The 22,491-nt window shown below is 42.7% G+C and overlaps 1 protein-coding gene across 1 annotated transcript in view; it reads left to right on the forward strand.

The window, feature by feature from the left end:
- The window catches only part of LOC115551410 (polypeptide N-acetylgalactosaminyltransferase 18), a 73,795-nt gene that overhangs the window by 30,603 nt on the left and 20,701 nt on the right, over positions 1–22,491 (forward strand). Inside the window, exons 2-6 of the mRNA XM_030367130.1 lie at positions 9,336–9,537; positions 9,916–10,082; positions 12,781–12,967; positions 19,562–19,759; positions 20,545–20,659. Coding sequence (XP_030222990.1) covers positions 9,336–9,537; positions 9,916–10,082; positions 12,781–12,967; positions 19,562–19,759; positions 20,545–20,659 — 869 coding nt within the window. The remainder of the gene's footprint in view (positions 1–9,335; positions 9,538–9,915; positions 10,083–12,780; positions 12,968–19,561; positions 19,760–20,544; positions 20,660–22,491) is intronic.

Raw genomic sequence — 22,491 nt, forward strand, 5'->3', positions numbered from 1 at the left:
CTTTAGGGGGCAAAGATAGTACGGTACAGATGGCCTAGTCTGAGTGCGCCCTCAGTTGTGATATTTGCAGTGATTTGATTTAAATTAAATAGCTACTAGTAGTGTCTATGTAATTCGGTCTGTACTATAAAAAAGTACAGAGGTCAGTACTTTGACTTTAACTCTTTCTCCCTTTGTCGATCTCTCTGTTCTCTTCTCATCTCTCAGCTCTCTCTGGTATATCTGATCATTCCTCATCGATCTCTATCTCTCCTCATCTCTCTCCCCTCTCCATGATCCTCACTCAGCTGTTTACTAAACGTTTTTTTCCAGGCTGACCCCGTTGGTTTTAGAGAACCCAGGCGTTTGCCTAGGTCTCTAGAAGCCAGAAGTGGCATTTGCCATCACTGCAAATGCAAATGTCATGTTCTGAGGGATTACAGAAAAAATGCCATGCAGAATGTCTTTTTAGTCTGTTTTGCATATTTTATCATGAGCGGTGCAGTGTGTCCTGCAAAGTGCTTATTTTCAAACGAGCGAGGCATGACGACCTTGCGTGTGACAGAAGTATCCATCTGAAGGGGAGCATTCATTCTGTATTAAATCATATATTTGAACCACGAAGGAAAGTTGGAGGGGGCTCACTTAATTTCCATCTTGAAGTTGCATGCTCGATTAACTCTATTAGGAATAATATACTTTTAAACCTTTCGAAAGTGCATTTACATGATGGAAAAAGAGCACCAAGTAATACATATTGCAAATATCAACTCTGCGGAGTACAGTGATTCCCACCGAGTTGTGATAAGAAACTGGGAAAAAGATAAACATGCATTAAGTTTACAGATCCCTGCTTCCAGTAACATGACTTTCTGAAACAAATTGGACTCAAAAGAAAGCTTAACGCCCTGTTCACCAAGATGTGATCTAGACTGACTTGTGAGGCTACTCTCCTCCATACTTGCCAACACACAGAATTATTTTTTGTTGGCACGATGGAATGCAATCAGCTTTCAAATAAAGTATTTATTTGAGAGCGATAAAAATGCTGTAATTAATATCGCTATGTTTAATCTTTTACCTTAGTCACCCTTTAGTTCACAATGTTTTACTTTTAATCGTATTTTTGTGGAAAGAAAAAATAAACGTTATACTATTATTGCATAATGAATACCCTTAGTTTTTTTTGTGTTTCCCTTTATGTTTATCTCTGTGTCTAAATGCCCTGGTTGATGCCTCGCCCCCTTCTCGAACTATCTCCTTGGGTTGACAGGGAATGCTTATCGGCAGTGGCGCTAACAGAATTATTTAAGCTGCGCCAGAAGCTCTTCTCTTGGCAGTGAGACTGTGGTGGAGGAGGCGTGTGTAGAGGGACGCTGGAGTGGTAGAGGAGAGGGAGAGTGGTAGAGGAGAGGGAGAGTGGTAGGGGAGAGGGAGAGTGGTAGAGGAGAGGGAGAGAGAGGAGGAGAGGGAGAGTGGTAGAGCAGAGGGAGAGTGGTAGAGGAGAGGGAGAGTGGTAGAGGAGAGGGAGAGTGGTAGAGGAGAGGGAGAGTGGTAGAGGAGAGGGAGAGTGGTAGAGGAGAGGGAGAGTGAGGAGGAGAGGGAGAGTGGTAGAGGAGAGGGAGAGAGAGGAGGAGAGGGAGAGAGAGGAGGAGAGGGAGAGGGAAAGTGGTAGAGGAGAGGGAGAGAGAGGAGGAGAGGGAGAGTGGTAGAGCAGAGGGAGAGAGGTAGAGGAGAGGGAGAGAGAGGAGGAGAGGGAGAGTGGTAGGGGAGAGGGAGAGAGAGGAGGAGAGGGAGAGTGGTAGGGGAGAGGGAGAGAGAGGAGGAGAGGGAGAGAGGAGAGGGAGAGTGGTAGGGGAGAAGGAGAGAGAGGAGGAGAGGGAGAGAGAGGAGGAGAGGGACAGTGGAGGAGTGGGACAGTGATGGGGAGAGTTGAGGAGATTGTTTGAAGAGAAGAAGAGTGGTGGCTGAGAGTGGTGGTAGTGGAGGAGGAGAGAGTGGAGGAGAGGGAGAGTGGTTAAGGTGTAGAAAGGGAGAGTGTTGTTGAGGAGGTAGAGAAGTGGCAGAGTGGGGCTATGGTGGTGGAGATGGAGTAGGGGAGGAGCGGGACAGTGTGATGGAGGAGAAGGAAAGGAAGAGTGGTGCAGGGGAGGGTGGATGATGAGGGGGAGGGGGAGGGAACCTGCTATGACCACCTGTATCGATCTGAGGAAGCGGCTGGTCTGGAGCTTCCTGGCAGCAGTCAAACTGCAATCAAGGGATAGATTACACCCACCCGCTTCCTGAGAGAGAGAGAGAGAGAGAGAGAGAGAGAGAGAGAGAGAGAGAGAGAGAGAGAGAGAGAGAGAGAGAGAGAGAGAGAGAGAGAGAGAGAGAGAGAGAGAGAGAGAGAGAGAGAGAGAGAGAGAGAGAGAGAGAGAGAGAGAGAGAGAGAGAGAGAGAGAGAGAGAGAGAGAGAGAGAGAGAGAGAGAGATGTTGTGGCAGACGGCAGGGAGGAGTGAGGGGAGTGGTAATTAAAGGGAGATTACTGGCAACCTGCTGGCTCCACCCCCAAGCCTTGCATGGATTCCTCCCTGTAACGATGTAAGCCTGAGGAGCATTAGGAAGGAGTGCTTGGGGTTAAAGGGGAGAGCAGGTTACCACATGGGAGCGGTAGGGCTAGCAAACTACAGGCAGCAGATCTTCTGAGCAATGAGCTACCCCCACTGTGTACCGACCGCTTTGTTTGAGGACCCTTCTGGCGAAGACCCCTGGATACGGATTACGGATTGTGGATTACCCCTTTCCCACCCTGGTGATTGTTATTTACCTGGTAAATAAATCACCCTGACTGTGTACTGCTCTGTTTATTGTGTGTTTTTCTGTTCAATTTGGTGGCGGGGAAACCCCACACCCACTGGCCCGCTACAATATATATATTAGAGCTGTCAAGCGATTAAAATATTTAATCGTGATTAATCGCATTGATGTCATAGTTAACTCTAATTAATCGCGATTAATCGCAAATTCTTTTTCTATGCTAAATATCCCTTGATTTTTTTTGTCCCATAATTCTTCTCATTTTAATTCTCTTATCAACATGGTGAAGTGCATTGGCTTGCCTTGTGCAAATGATTTTTTATTGATAACAACATTGGCATATACACTGATCAAAACAGGATGATACAAAAAAAGAGCCTATAGTGCAATTAAACGACTGCTTTGAACAAATGTCATTTGAACATAGCAGTCAGGCTACTGCTTCTTTGTTTTGAGCCAAAGAAATTTTTTATTTTATTTTTTTTTTTTAATAATTGCGTTAATCGCGCGATAAAAAATTTAACGCCGTTAAATTTGGTTTGCGTTAACGTCGTTAATAACGCGTTTAACTTACAGCTCTAATATATATATATATATTCAAAAACATGAGGACGTATCTACCTGACTTCACTTGCCACCGCTACACGTGTCACAGTGGCCACTTGACACAGTGGCCGCTTGGCCCCTATTGTTTCTGTAACGGGTTTTTTTTCCCTCAAATTCTGTAAAAGTCATAGTGCAGCCTATACCGTAAGTCGAAAACTTCATCATATTAATCTCTAAAATCAAATGCATCTTTTTCACCCTGGTCTTCTGCTCTAAAAATGTTTACTTTTCCCACAATTTCATAGAAAATCCAAACGTCCACTGTCTCCACCCATTTTGCCTATATGACAATTTTGTTGTTGTATAACTACCATTCGACTATCATTGGGTGGATACCATTAACAGTGCAAATATTCAGATCTGTACTTTTTTAAGAAAGTCCTTAATTGTCTTCGTGATGGTGTGTGCTTATCAATAGACATTTTCACTATGTGAACGAGGCTTTATGCAATTCAGGAATGTCTGTGGCTCCAAGGGATAATGCCGTGTACTGGTGATCCTTAGGTTGAGTGTTCGATTCCCGATTAGAGCATTTTGAACAAGCTGAACTTGACATTCTGTCATTGGCACTCATCAATCAACATTCCGGCTCATTAGTTTCCAACAATCTGACTGCCAAGACACAGTATTGCATTAAGGGGAACTTCTTCGTAAACCATTTATCCTTCATAATGAACTCTGTCATATTAATACTTCTTCCGTTAGTGTTCTTGACAACAAATGTTTAATTTCCCCAGAATTTCAAAGATTTTTCAGGTATTTGCTTTTAAGAAAGCCCTTAATTCATTTGAGAAATGTATGCTTCGAGTTTTCTGGATGTTGTGTGCTTATCAATAGACATTTTTACCATGTGAATGAGTCTACATTTCAGGTTGGTCAGTGGCTCAATGGGATAATGCCTTGTACTGGTGTTCCTTAGTTTGAGAGTTCGAATCACGATTAGACAATTTTGCTGAACATGACATTTGGCCATTGCTCTGCAACCCAGTCACCTGAAAGCAGAGGCACAGTTTGGCATTAAGGGGAACATCAAATCTTACCTTCATAATTAAATGTCATTAATATATCTTCCATTAGTGTGTTCTTGACTTTTCATTTTTCTCGGACCCCGTTAATCACCGCTTGCGGTTATGTTTGGATTCAGTTCTCTACCTTTGGACCAGCGATGTCTTGTCAGACTCATGCTGATGAAGGGCTTGAGAACACTAGTGTCCCTGCTTTGGAGCGAAGTTGGAACACGGTGTTGCGGCCCGTTGGGAGGAACATGCATGCACTGAGGTTCAGACTGCGCTAGTCATTTCACGGCCATCGTTGGCAGGCTTGCCCCGATACTGTTAAAGAACTTCCGCAGCCTCCGGCAACAAGTGTGCGTTGTGTTTAAGTTGTGCTAAAGTTGTATTTTTTCTTATTTTTTCTGTACAACTTGAGCTCATTACACAGTGTTACACAGGCATCCATGACTTCCTTATTAGTACGTTTTAAGGACATAAAGTCTCAAGGTCTATGTCACACAAACACACACACATACACTGCATTTATATAACTTTCAGTAAAAAGGCCGTGAACAAATGTGAACTAGAGACGGTATTATGTGGTTAGGAGATGTTTTTGTATCTCAACAGAGAGTTGATTATCTTTGTCACATTTCAACCTTTCAGCCATGCATTACAATGGAGAGTCCTTCATCACCACAGCAGCCATTTAGAATATGTGACGTTATTCATATCCATGATTAGGAGCACACTATGAACACTATTAGTAAACCAGAGAGAAGATGGGTGAAACTTTTCCTGTAGGAATGCTCTTATTAATGGTGTTGTGGTCAAGAATCTGGTTAACGGGTCCAGCATTGGAGCAGGCGGGTGTTAATGTGTATTTGTTGCTACAGGTTCATCATGGACGTCCATGCATTGTTTAGCTAAGCCTGATGATCAGTATCTTCACAGGAAGAGATTGCCTCATCAGGGATTTTGTCATGATATCGTATTTGTAGAATATACACTCCAACAACATCAGTGGTGTTTAATCTCAGGGTATTATCAATGAGCCAAATTTTGTACAGCTTATTTACCTTATTCAGTGAAATGGATAGGCCGGTGCCTGCCAGGAGAGATGCCAGGCCAGGGGAGCAGAGAGACCCTGCAGTGGGTCGTTCCCCGGCTGGCTCCGCCAAGCCGCTATTGCTGGAAGTCTTTAGTCTTCGTCAAGTGATCCAGGCAAACGCTGAGAGAAAGGGGAGGCGCTGATGTGTGCTGCGTTATGTCAACGGTGCCGTGGGGAACGTGGGCATTGCCCATGTTGATCGGTGCATTGCTGAATTTTTCAGTTTCTGCACAGGACAAGCCCATAAGGCGAAGCCTAGATGGCATAGCCTACATGATATAGGACTACCACTCCCTCTAAAGCCTGCCCACTGGTAGGGGGTCAAAATTGCAAGCAAAAGACTAGGGCTGAACGATTAGGAAATAATTTAATTGCGATTATTTCTACCAATATTGCTACTGTGATTTAGTATGTGATTTTTCCATAAGTTCCTTATGTTCTGTATTATTCACTAAAAAAGTAATAAATCATTCTATAGTATGAATATAGAATACAATATCCTTTTATTCTCATTGTACAGTGTACAACGAAATTGTAGCAGCATCCAAGTATACACACACAACATAAAAATATTCAGCAAAAAGTACAAGGTAGTAGTGCATTGTATGCAGATGAATGTACGGTGTTTTTACAATTATTGCACATTTTCCGTGTGTGTGTGTGTGTGTGTGTGCCTGTGTGTGTGTGTGCCTGTGTGTGTGTGTGTGTGTGTGTGCCTCTGTGTGCATCAGTGCCTGTTTGTGTTCAGTGCAGTGATGACTTGTGGAAAGTAGCTCTTTGTTCTGGTTCTGATGGACCTGTAGCACCGGTAACAGGTCGAACAGGTAATGTGCCGGATGAGTGCTGTCTCTTGTGACCAACACAACATTGGAAGCAGTCAACAAAACATATGAACTGCTCTTTCCTTCATGCCAGGCCTGTGTTGAGATGAATTGATGCATGAATTGATATATCATCTTTATTTAACTATTGAATTGTAAAATAAAAAATAAATAAAAATCTTACTAATCTCCAGTCAGTAACAGTAACCAATCCCAAAAAAAATGGTTTTCTTTCCGCCTTTGTGATTTGAATATTGCGTTCTATTACATCAAGATTTCAGTTTCAGTTTGATTATTCGTTCAGCCCTATGAAAGACCAGAATTTGCAACCAAATTCATTTACTACGCAGCCAAAATTTTTCTTCCCAAATGTTTTGGAGCTGTTTACATACAATACACAAATCTACCTCTAGTCTGTACATTTGCTCTGTGTGTAATCATGTCATAGTCGAAGCCCCAGTCAACCACCAGCTCTGTTGTAAATTGTATCTTAGTCTCTGTTAGGTGTGTGTTGTTAGTTTGTGGTGGCCAATTTCTTTAATTACTATTCTATAAAATACAACATATGAACACATTTACAGTCCATTTTGAATACTCAAATACTTTGAATATAATCTTTTTTGTGCACTGACCATGACCACCATGTAAACTATGAGATTCCTTGAGTTTCCAAACCTTTTTCTATTTATTTCATCACATTCAACCTATCTTGAAGGCAGACACACTTTGCAGAGTAAATGTTGCAATGCTTGCAGCCCAAATTAGATCTTCTATGCAGAACCAGATAATCTCTGCCCTGCTATGAGTGGGTGAGTGTGTTCATTGAACAGGTTTGAAGTTGCCGCATAGCTGCTGTTTCATATTTTAAAGATATTGCTCTGTCTTTGTGACTTTTGAGTGTGCGATGACTCAAATATAATATTCCAAACTGCATGTATCCCATTCAAGGTTCCTCATTGATTTATAAATGGGGACATGTTTATGATGAGGTCATGAGTACCGATGAATACAATTGAAGTATAATGAATTCCAATAACAAATGTTAGATTGTGGATTGTTGGATCATGCAGTTGGCTGATTCCTTCAGTCTGTCACTATGGGACGATATGTTCCTGCAGCTCTAACCAGCATTGAAACACATTGATACAGTGTACGTACGCCTCTCTGTAAACAAGTTTTATTTCGGTCAGCATAGCCAATCGTCACTGTACCTGTGCAGCGAGAGTCCTGACCCTAGTTTTTCTTCCCAGAACAATTTCCGAGATGATTTGAGCTTAAGCAGGGAGGCACCATGAAGCATTGGTTAGGTTCTCTGCCTCCATGTCACAAATCTAAAGGTGCAGATCCCCAGGCGGGGAACACGTATTTATGTTGCATGCTGGGACACAGTGTGTCTAAGCAGGGAAAGGAGATGGATGTTTTAGAATGCATTTGGAGACGTCGGCATCAAATCACACCTAGAAGTATGTTGGCATTGCCTTCATGCTGAGTAGAGCGATATGTCATGCACGCACGCACCCACGCAAGCATACACACACACACACACACACACACACACACACACACACACACACACACACACACACACACACACACACCCCTGCACATTTTCTTTCTTTTTTGTACAGCAGGATTTGCAGAAGCTTGTTATTGGCTACACACACAATCAGGCAAAACATATTCCAGCTCAACTACAGAAGTTTATTGCCTGACTTGTTTTCATTATTCTAACAAGCTGTCCATACTGGAGCACACACACACACACACACACACACACACACACACACACACACACACACACACACACACACACACACTACTCTTAATGCCTTGTCAAACTACGTGCAGAAGCAAATCACTGGGCGCTAAAAAAAAACAATGTCGCCAAATAGCCTCATCCACAACAGACAGAATAAATTGCTTACTTTTTCTCCACTCAACTGCCTCCCAAACATGCACATACACACGCACGTCACACGCACACACACACAGGCTGACTGTGAGCGAAATTGATGCACGCCTCCCATCCGTCCTCTCCCTCTTGAGTTCCTGTCGTGTTAGCGCTGGGCGGCCTGTTGGTGTGCTGAGCCCTGGAGCGGTGCGAAGCACCAACAGCTCAGGTCCTCCTGATAAATACATTACGCAACATGTCAGGTCTGGCGCTGGGCCCGCAAAACCAAAAGCCCAGAACAACAAGCTACAGCTCTGTCGACACTCGGAGAGACTCATTTTGTGATGCACAAGCACAAAACAAGACATGCATGATGCACAACCAAACAAGACATGCGTTCAAATGAGCTGAAGGCGCTGTTCCTGCTTACAGGAGTCGTCCCTACATATCATGCTGCTGGCAGCGAAGCTTTGATTGGCAGTATGTTGCGTTTGTTCTGCTGCTCCCTCTTGACCAGGTGAGGCTGCTGCAGGCTATGAGGGTTGTTCTGATGAGCTTCACCATACGAGGCTCTATCTCCTCTGTAAGTCTGCATAGGCAGAATAGTCTCTCACCAGAGAATCAAAATTGTTTTGGAATAGGTGTGGCAAATTTGTTGTGCTTACTTTTGTCCTTTTGTTATTTTACTCACCATGTGAGCTGAGCCGAGGTTGCTTAACGTAGCTTAAGCACAGTTAGTGAACCCACAATGCAGAACCAAACTCTAAATGATTTCTTCTGGGGATATGGGGGCATTCAGTCTCCAAAACCCAATCTCCACCCTGCAGGAAGCGGTTGTATGATTGCTAGGCTGCCTTATTTGTGCTAACAATGGCCGTCTTTGTCTGCCTGGCGCTATTTCAGTCTGGCGCTGTCTCCTATGCTGCTCATCATTATTATTTCCCCCCCAGATGGAGGGCATTTTCTATATATATTATTTAGCTAAAAACGACATTTTCTTGTGTTAAACAGCGCTGTGTTTTTTTTGGACTGTATTTTAACGGTCTAAATGCCATTACTGATACAGAAGTTCTCTCTCTAACTCTCGCCATCGCTTTCTCTCTCCCCGTTGGTCTGTGTCTCTCTGTCATTGCAGACAGACCTCTGAAGGACGGTGAAGACTCTCTGTCAGACCCCGCCTCGGACCTGGCCACCTCCCTGTTTCTGCACTGGGGTCACGACCTTGGGCCTGAGAGCCGCAGGGCTGCCCTGCAGAAGTTCCAGTACTACGGCTACAACGGTTACCTCAGCGACCGCGTGTCGCTCACACGACCCATACCGGACTACAGACAGGATGAGTCAGTGCACCGTTTATTGGCGATGCTGATGTGTGGATAGTAGAAGTCTGTTGGGGACAGGATAGTGTTGGGGATAGGGTTGATTGATGACTCCCAGTGAAAGGGTTACGGGTTAGAATCCCAATGTCTGGAAATAACCTGTAGAGCTAACTGCTCATCAATGAAATGTCTATGATTTTTTTTTATACGCAACATTGTTAAGCAAAATCATACTATTTCTGGTTGATTATTTCCAACAGAGGTATTGAATGTATTCATAAAGAAAGATTTGTTTTCCGAAAAAAGTGATAGAATGTCAAAAATTGCTTATTTCTGCTGCAGAATGCGCAATCGCGTCGATGGTCCGATCCCTTGGGGTTTGTGTTTGTCTCTCGTCAGCTGCAGGAACATGGTGTATTCCCCGGACCTCCCCCAGCTCAGCGTCATCTTCATCTTCGTGAACGAGGCGTTGTCGGTGCTGCTGCGCTCGGTGCACACGGTCATCCAGAGGACCCCCGCCCACCTGCTCAGAGAGGTCATACTGGTGGACGACCACAGCAACAGCCGTAAGAGCAGCCTTCAACCCAAGGCCTCGTTCACACTGCAAGAACACGAACAGGGACGGTCTGAACAGCAGAAACCCCATGGTTTAGAGGTCTGAATCAGATGCATGGCTGAACAGTCGTATCGGAATCCACGCGCCTTTTTATTACACTCTCGATCAACATTCGTTGGCGGGAGTCACTGCGTTTGCAGGAAGTCTATGGAGGGATATTGAAAATAGGAGTCAATATTAGCTATGTAGTTAAATGTAACCCTTCACATCCAGATATTTTTGGATGTAATCTGTTTCCGTAAAGACATTCACGTCACAATCGCACCAGTCCTGGCTCTGACTCCACATCAACACACATACACATACATTTCCATAGCGAAGTTTCAGCCAGTGCTCCCAAAAAGCCGTCATTATCATCTGATCGCAAATTCAATGGCTTCCACTGCACTGCAACTTATAAATTAAACCATCAAAGCTAACTTCACTAGCCTCTATTTTTTACTCGGTAGCACAGCTGCTGGTATGACGTCTTTCAGTATTGTTCTGTGTATGTGGCACAGTTCAGCAAAACAACAAATCACCCAAACGAAAAAATCAGATCTGAGCAATAAATCTGAATTATAAAAATCTACTAAATGGCTTGGATCTATCTATATATTATCTATCCTTCTCCATTTTAAGTTGCATTGGATAAAAGCGTCTTGACTGAAATTTGAATGTAATTTTGGTTTAGAATCTTTTTCTTATCAAAAGATGGATTCTCTAAAGAAATGTCCCCAAAATTTCGCTTGTCCCGCTCCAGCTCGATGAACATGTTCCTTCAGTTCGGCTTTATAACAACGGAAGCCAGGTGCTGGATCCAGGACTCAAGCACTAAATCTTTTGAGAGAGAAAGAGAGAGAGAGAGAGGTTGCATTTGGTGTCCCGATTATTTCACACTCTGTGTCCGGGAAGAAACAGACATAAGGGGCCGTTGGAAAGCTCCTAAGTGAGGAGAAACAGATTAATATCTCATTCCCCGATGCATCGGAGCACTTTCTCTGAGGAATGATGCGCCTTTGTTATTTTCGTCACGTATAGCGGACGACATATTTTACCGCTGCCCTACATATAATTACCTTTTATGAGAAATATGTCCCCACCACCGTCCTTTGGAAATGGAAATGGATTCTCTCACTCTCTTATCGCTGTTCTTCAATAATGTATCAGCTAGCTTAGTTATGGCTGCCACACACCCTTGAATGCTGATCATAGCAGCCTGCGTGATTGATGCACTGAACGTTTTTTGTGTCCGCATGATATAATGAAGTTCCTTCGCCAAGAATTTAATTACACATTTTAATACTTCTGATTGACTACTGCAGTATTTTCTATCATCTCCTGTCATAACTAACTTCTTGGGTTAACTGTTTTAATCGGCCATTGTATAATAACTAGAAATCCACCTAGTCTGACACAGGATAAAACAACAGGATAAATTGTGAAAATCATAAAACTCATGACATAGGCAACTTTTTTTGCAAAAAGAATTTCTCCAATCGAATTTAAACTTAATAATTAGATTTTTACTGTGATTCATAAAAGTTGTATTCATAAACATGCTCCAAATGCCTATATTTGACCTTTGACCTTACCTGGGCAAGGGGCATTTCCAAAGCCAGTGGGAAAAAAAAAAAATCTTTTAGGCAGTTCCCTCAGATCTCGGAACGGAATTATATTCCTGTGAATAGAGTCGTGGCGATTCCTTTGTGAGATTATGCTTCGAGGACAGATGAGACTTCTAAATGCGAAAATGCACACAATAGTTTTAGAAATAATAACCAATTGAATGTATGCATAAACCAGTCTCTAACTGAGTGAGCCCCGAAAACAGTTTAACCCGCTCCCCAGAAGGCTATTGTGTGAACAGTTCATGCCAGGCCAAAAGTTAACAAAAGCGAAACCTGGACCAAACTTGTTGAAAATGTGGGTTGGTAGTTAACGCAACCAGAGTTAAAGATATAAATTGTCACGGGATGATAGATGTTCTAGTTGTATTTCACCCTTTCTCCCCAAAACTTTGTGAAAGTTTGTCTATTGTATGTCTACGGTCATGGATACACTATAGCACATTAGATACCAGAGAAAGAAAGGGAGACAGAGAATAATATAACTTGAATGATACATTGAGGCAATAAAGATTCAGAATGTCCAAATGTGTATGAATCTACCTCAATGTGGGATTTTGTTCTATGTTTAAGCGGAAGTTGTTAGTTATTAATTATTCTGATTTAGTTGGTTTTGGCTTCCAGTCGTTTCAGATTAGACACTTGCTTTGAAATGTATTATCACTTCACACAGAATATCTGATGGATGACTTTTTCAATGTATTTTTTCGATGTTGATTTGTTTTTCCCCATCGCGTCGAGGGATCTGTGAAGCTTGAAATGCACATTTCAACTCGATTACGTTATTTCAAGAGACCAATACTTGGAATTATCGGTGCATCAAAATGAATTAAGTTATTTCCAATGAATTACTGCCTTTATGTGATGCATTGAATGGGATTATCCCCGCCCTGCTGTGTGCATATCTCTTTTATTTTTTATCGGCACTCGTATAACATTTCCTCCTGGTTTGAGGACCTCCAGCGGAGCGTGGCTGATGAGTGCAGGGATTCAGCAGCGGCGTGACAGCATTAGCTTTAATGCATGTGTGCTCCTCTCCAGCGGAGCTGAAGGAGCACCTGCAGCGCTTTGTGGACGAGAGCAACGCGCAGCACGGGCCCGGCTTCATCAAGATGGTCCGCCACCACAAGCAGGAGGGGCTGATCCGCTCCCGGGTCAGCGGCTGGAGGGCCGCCTCGGCCCCCGTCGTGGCCCTCTTCGACGCCCACGTGGAGTTCAACACGGGCTGGTGAGCAGGGAGGAGGGGGACGTTTAGGAGGGGATCTCTACGTGATGGGAATGAAAGTGGAGCGGTTAGGGTGTTTAGGAGCGCCGGTCGAAGGGCTTTTTCGTTTGATCCCCGATTCGAAGGCCATAAATGGTCTTTGAAGAATGCGTGAGATAATCCTTAACCCATTCCTGCTCTCCAACGACCTGTGTGATCCGTTCTTACTGTTTAACCCCTTCCTGCTTCCTTATGACCTGTGTGACCTGTATTCACTGTTTAACCCCTTCCTGCTCTGTAATGATCTCCATGATCTGTATTTACTGGTTAACCCCTTCCTGCTACATAACAACCGGCATGATCTGTATTTACTGTCCAACCCCTTCCTGCCTTCTAACGACCTGTGTGATTTGTATTTACCGTTTAACCCTTTCCTGTTCTCTAATGACCTACATGATCTGTATTTACTGTTTAACCCCTTCCTGCACCCTATTGATCTGCATGATCTGTATTCACGGATAATCCTTCCTTAATCACCCATATCTGGATTCACACATGAAATGGTCTGGTAGTCCTTAGTGGTCTGATCGTTGGCCTCGTATGTGTAGCTTCAACTTATCAATCTAAGGAAGAGGCTTGGTTGATGCACAATGAAACAACGTTAATGGATCGGGAAGAAACAAAGACACGTACTGTATACATACTGTTTTCCCATGGCAGTGAATGCCAGAGAATGTTTGTGTGAAGCAGCCAGACTTACTTGAAAACCTGGCAGAAGAGCCCTTGTGTGAAGTGCAGATTCTTCTCTTCAAGTCAACGACAGGCTTCGAGAGTTTAGCTCCTTTGATCATTGTGCCTCAGTGTGAGGGCCCCACGACTGCCGAAAATAACCGGTTTTAGAAATGTCTTGCTTTATAGCTCCTTATTTTGCTTGTCTGCAAATCGATTCTTCGGATGCTGCTTTGACCCTTCATAACAGTATTGCTGAATACAGCAAGAGCTGACATTGTTTAGGAGCAGCTCAATTCGGTGGATGATGGGGGGCAGCAGCTCAGTAAGAGCAGGGCGACGGGCTGCTGGTTAGATCACCGGCTCCTCCTATTGGAGGGTACATGTCCCCCTGAGCTAGAATCGGAACCCTCCCCCTTGCATGGTCAACACCTGGGTGGGTTTATGAATGGGTGAATGGGAGGCTCAAGTTGGTAATGCGCTATATCAATGCGCATTGTGCTTGTGTGAAAGAGATTTTTAATTGCCACTGAGGGATGAATGTGTAAAGAAGGGGTAACAAGTAGTCAAGGTTAGGTGTTATAATGGCATCTTTGACTTTGACACAGTCTCTTGGAACTTAAAACTTTTTATTTTTGCACTCATTGTCCAAACACTGTCAATTAACATAAGAGAGATGACTGCCAGTAAATACAATGACTTCAGATCAAGCATCCTTAAATATATTATCAAATAAAGATTTAGTATTAATGTAATATATATTTAATACACATTCAATAGGATTTATATGATATTGGATTCCTCTTTTGTTTCTGTTCTCGAGTCAGCTATTCATTGTTTTTCCATTTTAATGTGGGCCTTTGGAGCTTATTCAGACTTAAACTGTGAATTAAACTGGACTGAAAATAAATACTCCTAAATAATTCACACCATTGAAAAACAATTTGAATGGTTCTCCAATTGTACAAGATTGAGGAAAGATTGCTACCAGAAGGCCCTATCATTACACTGTTGTGTATATTGATGCCTGTGCAGTTAACTGCCTACGGTTTCTGTAATGGCCTCTGCCTCGTCTGTTATTTAGTGTTCTCGTAACCCGGTTTTGCTGACTCATTACCCATAAGCTGCAAAATAAGTTTGCAGTTACGTTTTAAAGTTTCTCAACAACAGTTAGCAACCGCTAAGCTACTGCATTATAGAACACTGAAAGTACCCTTCAATTTAGACTTCTGCAATCCAGCCCGCGGTTACTTTCAGTCCACTTGTCCCAAACCACACTTATTTTACATCAAGATCATCTTGAAAAAAACCAAGCACAAGTTGTGCTTCTAAGTACCACAGCAAGAGTCCACCACTCGTCCGCTTGACGCATAATGCTTCCCCCACTCCGAATCCTAGCAAGAGCCGCAGCAGTGATGAGGGAATCGGTCCACCTATCAAAGAGAGTAAATGTCAATCAATCAAACTTTTCTCTTGCGTTATTTTTGTATTGACTCGTTGCTGCACTGAACGCCTTGTGGAGGAGCCCTGGGATTGAGTTCATGCTTCCCAGCTCTCCGTGTGAATGAATGGGCGGTGCACCTTGCAGGGACAGCTCAGCGTTGGGGCCACGTTGGCCACTGGACACCATCAGTCATTGCACTCATCCAAGGTCTTAAACTAGGCTCAAGGGGCCGTAAGGAGAGCTGAAGGGTACCTTGCTGACATAAGAGGGGCTAGGCATCTAACTCTAGGTTATAGAAGATAAACACGCTGCAGTTGCATATACCGTAGGTGGCCCGATGGCTGCTTGCTTAGCAACTGCCTGCTTAGAAACTTGGAACAAACTTGTTTGCCAGGGTATTTGGTAAGATTATTATCATCAGTAGAGCCTTAAAATCTGCTACTGTCAATAAAAACATCAACAACAGCATTTGTTAAAATCCGGCCGAATAAAAAGCGATTTACGATTTAAACCTCAATATTTTTTTTCTGTTTTTCTCTAAACAAATTAAAAAGACCAAGGCAAAATTTAAATACATATTTTCTTTATTAACACAATAAAAATAAATGAGATTACCAATTAATCTAGGCCTATGTGAACCAATCAGTTGTTCGAGGATAAAAAATAAAATCAGCACCACTTGGCTGTCATTATTGTGCAAAGATTTTTTTATATCAAACTGAAAAAAAAGACCTTGTAGGCCATCCCTGAAAAACTTGTAAAATGGGATCGACTTTCTACAAACCTTACACGGAACAGTTTGTTCTATGTCGGACTGCTTGTACCCGAACCACTTCCATACAACTGAAGTAGCACCCTTTTTATGAATGAGTTCTTCATCTGTGTTCGTGGACATTTTTATGGTAGGGGAGATCCGGGTCGATTGAAACACGGGACGATTGAAACACTGCGATTTCCTCGAAAACCACGGAAGGCTTTCATGTCAAATTATTTGTATACGTAACGTCATCTTTGAAAAAGACGTTTAAATGAAAAGTGTTTCAATCGACCCGGCTCTCCCCTACGTCTGTCGGGGGCGCGGTGAATGTGATTGTAGTTGGCTGAGTTTTGCGCGCGTTCTGGAAAGTGAGAGAGGAGGCTACTATGGAGTCCCTTAAAGCAAAACAAATCTGAAGAGTCTAGAACTGTTTTTAAATCGCGATTTTTCGGTTCAGCCATTTCACAAACCGTAGCAAAGTAAAAATGCAAATTAATCGTTTAAACCGAAATAATCGCCCAGCCCTAGAATAAACTTGCACCCAAAGGGGCGTTTTGGCGAAAGGAGGAGGCGTGTTCTGGCGCAAACGTTTCCTGGTGCTATTTTGCAGTTTCAGAAAACAATTGCGCCACAAACCAGGAAATACCTGGTTTAAAGTCAGTGGCGCGTTGTTCAGATGCTATTTTAATGGCGCATGCATAATGTTGCTTGTGCACCCCGCGCATACACTTTGCTTCTCTCATCTTGTGCACATTCTTGGTAAATTATTTGGGAAAGAACAGCTGATACAGCGGTAATACGTTGTTCTTTTAAATCAATGCATCTGCAAACACCGTACAGCAAACACATATCTTCTTGACACAGACATCGTGTACAAGCACATAACTTTTATGATTGATGAGTATTGGATCGTGAGAAAACATTGTTTTGCTGCGAGTGAGTGTTAAAAAAAATGAATGAATGCGGGCAGCACGTGTGTGTATGTGTAAAATAATTAATGAAAGCAGGCGCGCGTGTGTGCGTCCATCTGTTTAAACACACGCAAACTAAACGCGTAACGCATAATACAGTACATGAAAATGTATATTGACGGTGGGACACATGCATATTAGGAACACAAGTCGATAACGATAATGCATACAATACTGGTAAGAAACAATGTTTGTTAATGTATTGCGATCATTCAATAGAACCACAGTTACTGAATATCATATGTGTGTTAAGTTTTCTTTGCCGAAATTTATTTGAGGATTTAGTTTTTCGTTTGTGGAAGAAAACGCTATTCCATGTGTGAATTAGGTCATATTATTTAGCCATAAACTGAGCCATTTGAAGTTTGAAATTCATGTAGTCATGCATCTGTCTCATCGGTCAAAATATCAACTCGTCAGATTCAAATGCGTTCATGGCTCTTAAACGAGATAGGAGCTGCCACTCTCATTGGTTTATTGCACGTTACGCCCAAACCACACCTACAGGTAATTAGGCTACTTCAGACCAACCCTTTTTAGATTGGCGCCGGGCGCAAGAGTAATTTATGCACCAATAAAATAGCAACGTCGCCATAGAACCGCCCACAAAGCTACTTGCGCTTGGCGCTTCACACTTGCGTTTCGAACCGTTAAAATAGGGCCCCCATGTGTGTTTAATCTGATTATGACTTATTCATCTTTGTTTGAACTCCACACACAGCTCTCCTAGAGATATTCCATTAATCTTAACAGACATGACCACGAACAAACACACACATCACACTTGTTTTTCTCAAGATCTCCTTTTCAGTTGTGTGCTTCCCCCCTTCTCCTCAAACCTGGTTCTTTCTGTTCCTGTGCTCTTATCCTTCTGTGTCAATTTCTTGGGGTGTGTGTGTGTGTGTGTGTGTGTGTGTGTGTGTGTGTGTGTGTGTGTGTGTGTGTGTGTGTGTGTGTGTGTGTGTGTGTGTGTGTGTGTGTGTGTGTGTGTGTGTGTGTGCGTGCGTGATAGACATAGCATAATAGCAGGAAGAGATTTTGAAAGCACTTTGCTATATTCAAAAGACCTGTGCAACTTCCTTCTCTACTATGCAATTATCTCACTCTCTTGCAATTTTTACTCGTGAAATAATAATGTAACTTTGATTTATCAGAAATGTACTGCAATTCTAATAATCTTTAGAATGTGTGCCAACCCCTCATGATACATTTCCGGTGATTTTTAACGTGTGTGTGTGTTTGTGTGTGTGTGTGTGTGTGTGTGTGTGTGTGTGTGTGTGTGTGTGTGTGTGTGTGTGTGTGTGTGTGTGTGCATGCGTGTGCGCGGTTTCATTCTACATTTAGCAGAGTAACCATCCGGGTAGTAAATCATGTGGGTGCTACATTGCTCTGCTGAGTGGTACGGCCTCCCTCCTATGTAAAGGTCTAGCTAATTGGATGACTCTCCTGGGTTTCATGGGCCTCAGTGGAATGCATTTCATCAGTGGAGCTTGGGAGAGGGTGTTTTTGAGCATACAGCTGAAGGTGGACGCTGCTCTGCCTAAGTATGAATCAGAGACTAATGATAACAAAGAGAAACTCCAAAACACATTAGCTGTTTGTTTGTTTGTGTGTTTGCTTTTTTTCATTTTTTGGCCGTTTACTTTTAGAACACTCAAAGGTAGTTCTTCAAATAAAAGAGTTTGCTGTTTATGTGGCTTGTGCTACAAAGTGAACACCAGTGACCCACATTGAATGAATAACCTAAAATGTATTGAACAAACTGGCCATGCCTGAGTTACAAAGGCTGAACTCTCCTATCGGGTTTCACAGTCTAGCCAATGGCGTATTTACTTCTGCAGGGTTTTAGATCAGAGGGTTTCTTCTGCCCATTTGAGGGATTTAATGTTGGCAGAATTCATCTCGTTATAATTGATTCATTTTCTACAGAAATGTAGATGCAGCTTAACTATTAGTCATGGATAATTCATGATCTAGTGGTGTTTACCTGCCGTGCCATTGGAAATTTAATGTGTCTAGTGGAAAGGTCAAATTTGGCTTCAAGGCTTTGATTAAACTTCTGAAACACTAATAGATCCTAATGATCAGGAATTCAGAGATTCTGTCATCTGAGTACTTATTAATAAAGAATAAGTTGGAGAGTATTTGACATGAAGATGAAGGTATTCCAGCTAAAGAAATACAACCAAAGCTGGTTGTATGTGGTCTTCCCTTAGAAGATTTTCAAACTCATCCGTAAAACAGAGCCCTGCAAGAGACCAAGAGGTGCAGGACAAAAGCTACAATTGACCCCTCTGCCAAATGAGTCAATCAAATGGACATTCCTTGGCTCAAGAACTTGATTGGCTTCAATAATTCTAAGCTGGTGTTTTTTTAAAAAAAAGAAGAGTTCCACATCTCCAATTGCTACAGTCCGCAGGCTTTCACCTCGCTTAGTTTCTTGAATGTGTTCCATTTGAATTCAGTTTACTCCTCGCAGTAATATTAGGGTCACACTGCAGTCGCTGTAATTGCCTTCACTGCTGCATTCTTCCTAAATTACCCACAAAATGACCAACATTGCTACTGATGTAACGACTGGAAAGAGGTTGGGTTTCGCCAATGGTTTGCGCCCGTTTTAATGTTGGCAATTAAGGATCATCTTACATCACGGTTGCGCTAACGTGATCAGGGCTACCATTCCCCCGCAGGGTTTTAACTCCTGTGCCTTCCCCCAGGGCAGAGCCCATTCTGCAGCGCATCAAAGAGGACCGCACGCGCGTGGTGTCGCCATCCTTTGACAACATCAAGTTCGACACCTTTGAGGTGGAGGAGTACCCTCTGTCTGCGCAGGGCTTCGACTGGGAGCTGTGGTGCCGCTACCTCAACCCACCCAAGTCCTGGTGGGCTCTGCGGAACCAAACGGCCCCCATAAGGTAACAGCTCATCACTGAGGCTTTGGAGTTTCGTGCGATAAAGCCTTGTGGTTTTGTTCTCCTGAAGTCATTAAACTGGGTAGAGTATAGCTTGTATCCAAAATGGAGTGATTTAAGATGTTGGGGATCGAACCTAATGCCTTTGGTAGGGATTCAAACCCCCTAGCTACTACACTATCCTATCTGCTTGTACAGGATAATGGCATAAATCCTAACCCACCACAATGGCTGTAATGAAGCTACTCTACGTACAGTTCACACCCAACCACAAAATGTCAGTCAAACATATACAGGTGTCATCGCTGTGCAGTAGAAAAGGATTTATATTGACGTGTGACCTTCCAGTTGCCATCATTGAAGTAGTACTCACTCATCGACAGTGAGATGGTGGTAAAGAGGTAAAAAATAAGACAAGCAAGCTGTCAAGTTTCTTTATATCTTTAATATTTCACAGGAACATGAGAAGAAGGTGAATATAAGTCACAGATAGAGTAATAGCAATAAAAACATCCATTCATCTCTTTATCATGTTTGCTTATTTTCTCCTGGATCTTTAGAAAAAGCTTTAGATTTATGTTGATGGTGGCATGAAACCACAAACTGACTGATGACTAATTATGACTGCAATGTATGATAATAGAAAATGTTAATGATATTTTTTCTTTTTCACCCCGAGTCTCCAGTCACCATCACGTCCTTTGGCCTTGTTTTTAAACTCCTTTATCCTCTGCGCTTGAATCTGAAATACTTGATTGATCAATTTATTTATTTTTTTATCATTTCAGGAGCCCTGCCCTTATTGGCTGCTTTGTCGTGGACAGGAAGTACTTTGAGGAGATTGGCCTGCTGGACGAAGGAATGGAGATCTACGGAGGGGAGAACGTGGAGCTGGGAATCAGAGTACGTTCCTTTTCTTCAGTTTGTTGTCTAATGCCCAATACACACTGCAATAACTCGTTTCAAATGGGCTGTTTGTATTGAACCAACTGGTACCATCCAATAGTAGAGGTGTACTTATTTTGTTTGTTGATATTATGGTTAGCAGCATTGCCCGTTTCATTGCGTGGGACGTACTGTACAGGATCGCTAATTAACAGTGATTTTGAATTCTAACCCTAACCTTGATTTTCAATTGATTCAGTTTTATTTTACAGCATTTTTGACAGAAATATATACATATTTCCATATTTAAAAGTGGTACAGCAGCAGTGTAAGAATGATTTCCAGAGAAATCTTTTTATTTCGCAGTAGAGCTTATCCAACCTTGCGACAGAAGCGGCAATGGTAGATTTCTGATTGAGCCGACATGGAGACATGTCCGGGGAAATTATTTGAACACCAGCATGGCTTCTTGGGAGTCTGATGATTTGCAGTCCAGGGCCTTTGGAGACAAGGTAGGATTATACGTGCAAAAGATAATTTATCTTCAAAAGATAATTTATATATAATTTAGCAGTTAAGTGCGGTAGTAATGAGAGTTGGGTAACTCATGTTCTGAAGCAATGCTGCCGATTTGACCCTATGACATACAGATACACATGCATGCACACATGCACTTGCAAAGACAGCAAAAGAAGAGCAATTCTAACACACTGCAACAAGTCAATGCTTATATTAATCCATCATGTTCTTTTTTACCGAATGATTTCTTCACATTAGTCTCTGTGGTATCGCCCCAGCTCTAATGATTTGTGTTTTTTTTGCATTGTATGGTAGGTCTGTACAGAGAGGAATCCTATCTATGTTCGCCACAAGCTTCTATTGTGATTGAAGCTACTCAATGGATCTCTTGGTTTAGTCACTGCCATGCCACTCCATTGTTTTACTTTGTGTTGATTGAAAACCTTTATCTCCCTAGGAAAGCATGTCATTAATAATTTACAACTTCATTTGTGGATTTATAAACCCCATGGGGGGAAGAACTTCATTTGTTTTGCCCGAAACCGAGGAAGACAGACTTAAAAACGATTAGCATATGTAATAGGCTGGCTGAGTTTTACGCGATTCGCCATGTACGCACACACACGCACAGGCACCCGCCCACAGACACAGCTGCACATGTACAAACACACAAAGGGATGGGACAAACTCTGATAAGAAATGGATGAGGATGTTGCTGCTGAATACTACCCGTCAACAGCTTCCCGGTCTTATTATACCTCCGTCTTGACCACCCCACTCTCTCTTTTTTTATATTTTACTTTTTTATTATCTTCTTTTTTTTCTTTATCCATCCCTCTTTCTGTCGCCTCTCTTTGTCTCTCTACTCCCGAGTCTCTATCTTTCCCCTGCACTACCCCCATGCCCGGAGACAGGATATGTTCTCTGTCGGAGCGGTCCCTTGCACCGTAAACCCTGCGTGGTAAATCCTTGCGAGGATATGCTGAGGCCCTGCTTTCTGAGGCCAAGCGTGAAGTATAACTCAGGGGCTGGCGAGGAAGTCGGCTCGTCTCTGGGCAACAGGCCACTGGCTGGAGTCTGCTCCTTTCCTCGGTGCTGGAAAAAAACCTTTTCTGCAGTGAGAGATGAGCATGGTTTCAGGATAATGTGAACACGTGAAGACAGAAAAGGTTATTTTGTCTGGTCTTACCTTTTAGAAATGGCAAGAATGAGATGCAACAATTCTTGTTTTTTCCTTTCTATTTTCACTTTCAGCCAGAGATTCAGCCTCTTCCCTGTCCTCCTTTTTTGACGGTGCAATCACGTCTCTGCGTTTATCTCCGCTGCCGTTC

The sequence above is a fragment of the Gadus morhua genome, chromosome 9, assembly GCF_902167405.1.
Source record: "Gadus morhua chromosome 9, gadMor3.0, whole genome shotgun sequence".
Classification (NCBI taxonomy): Eukaryota; Metazoa; Chordata; class Actinopteri; order Gadiformes; family Gadidae; genus Gadus; species Gadus morhua.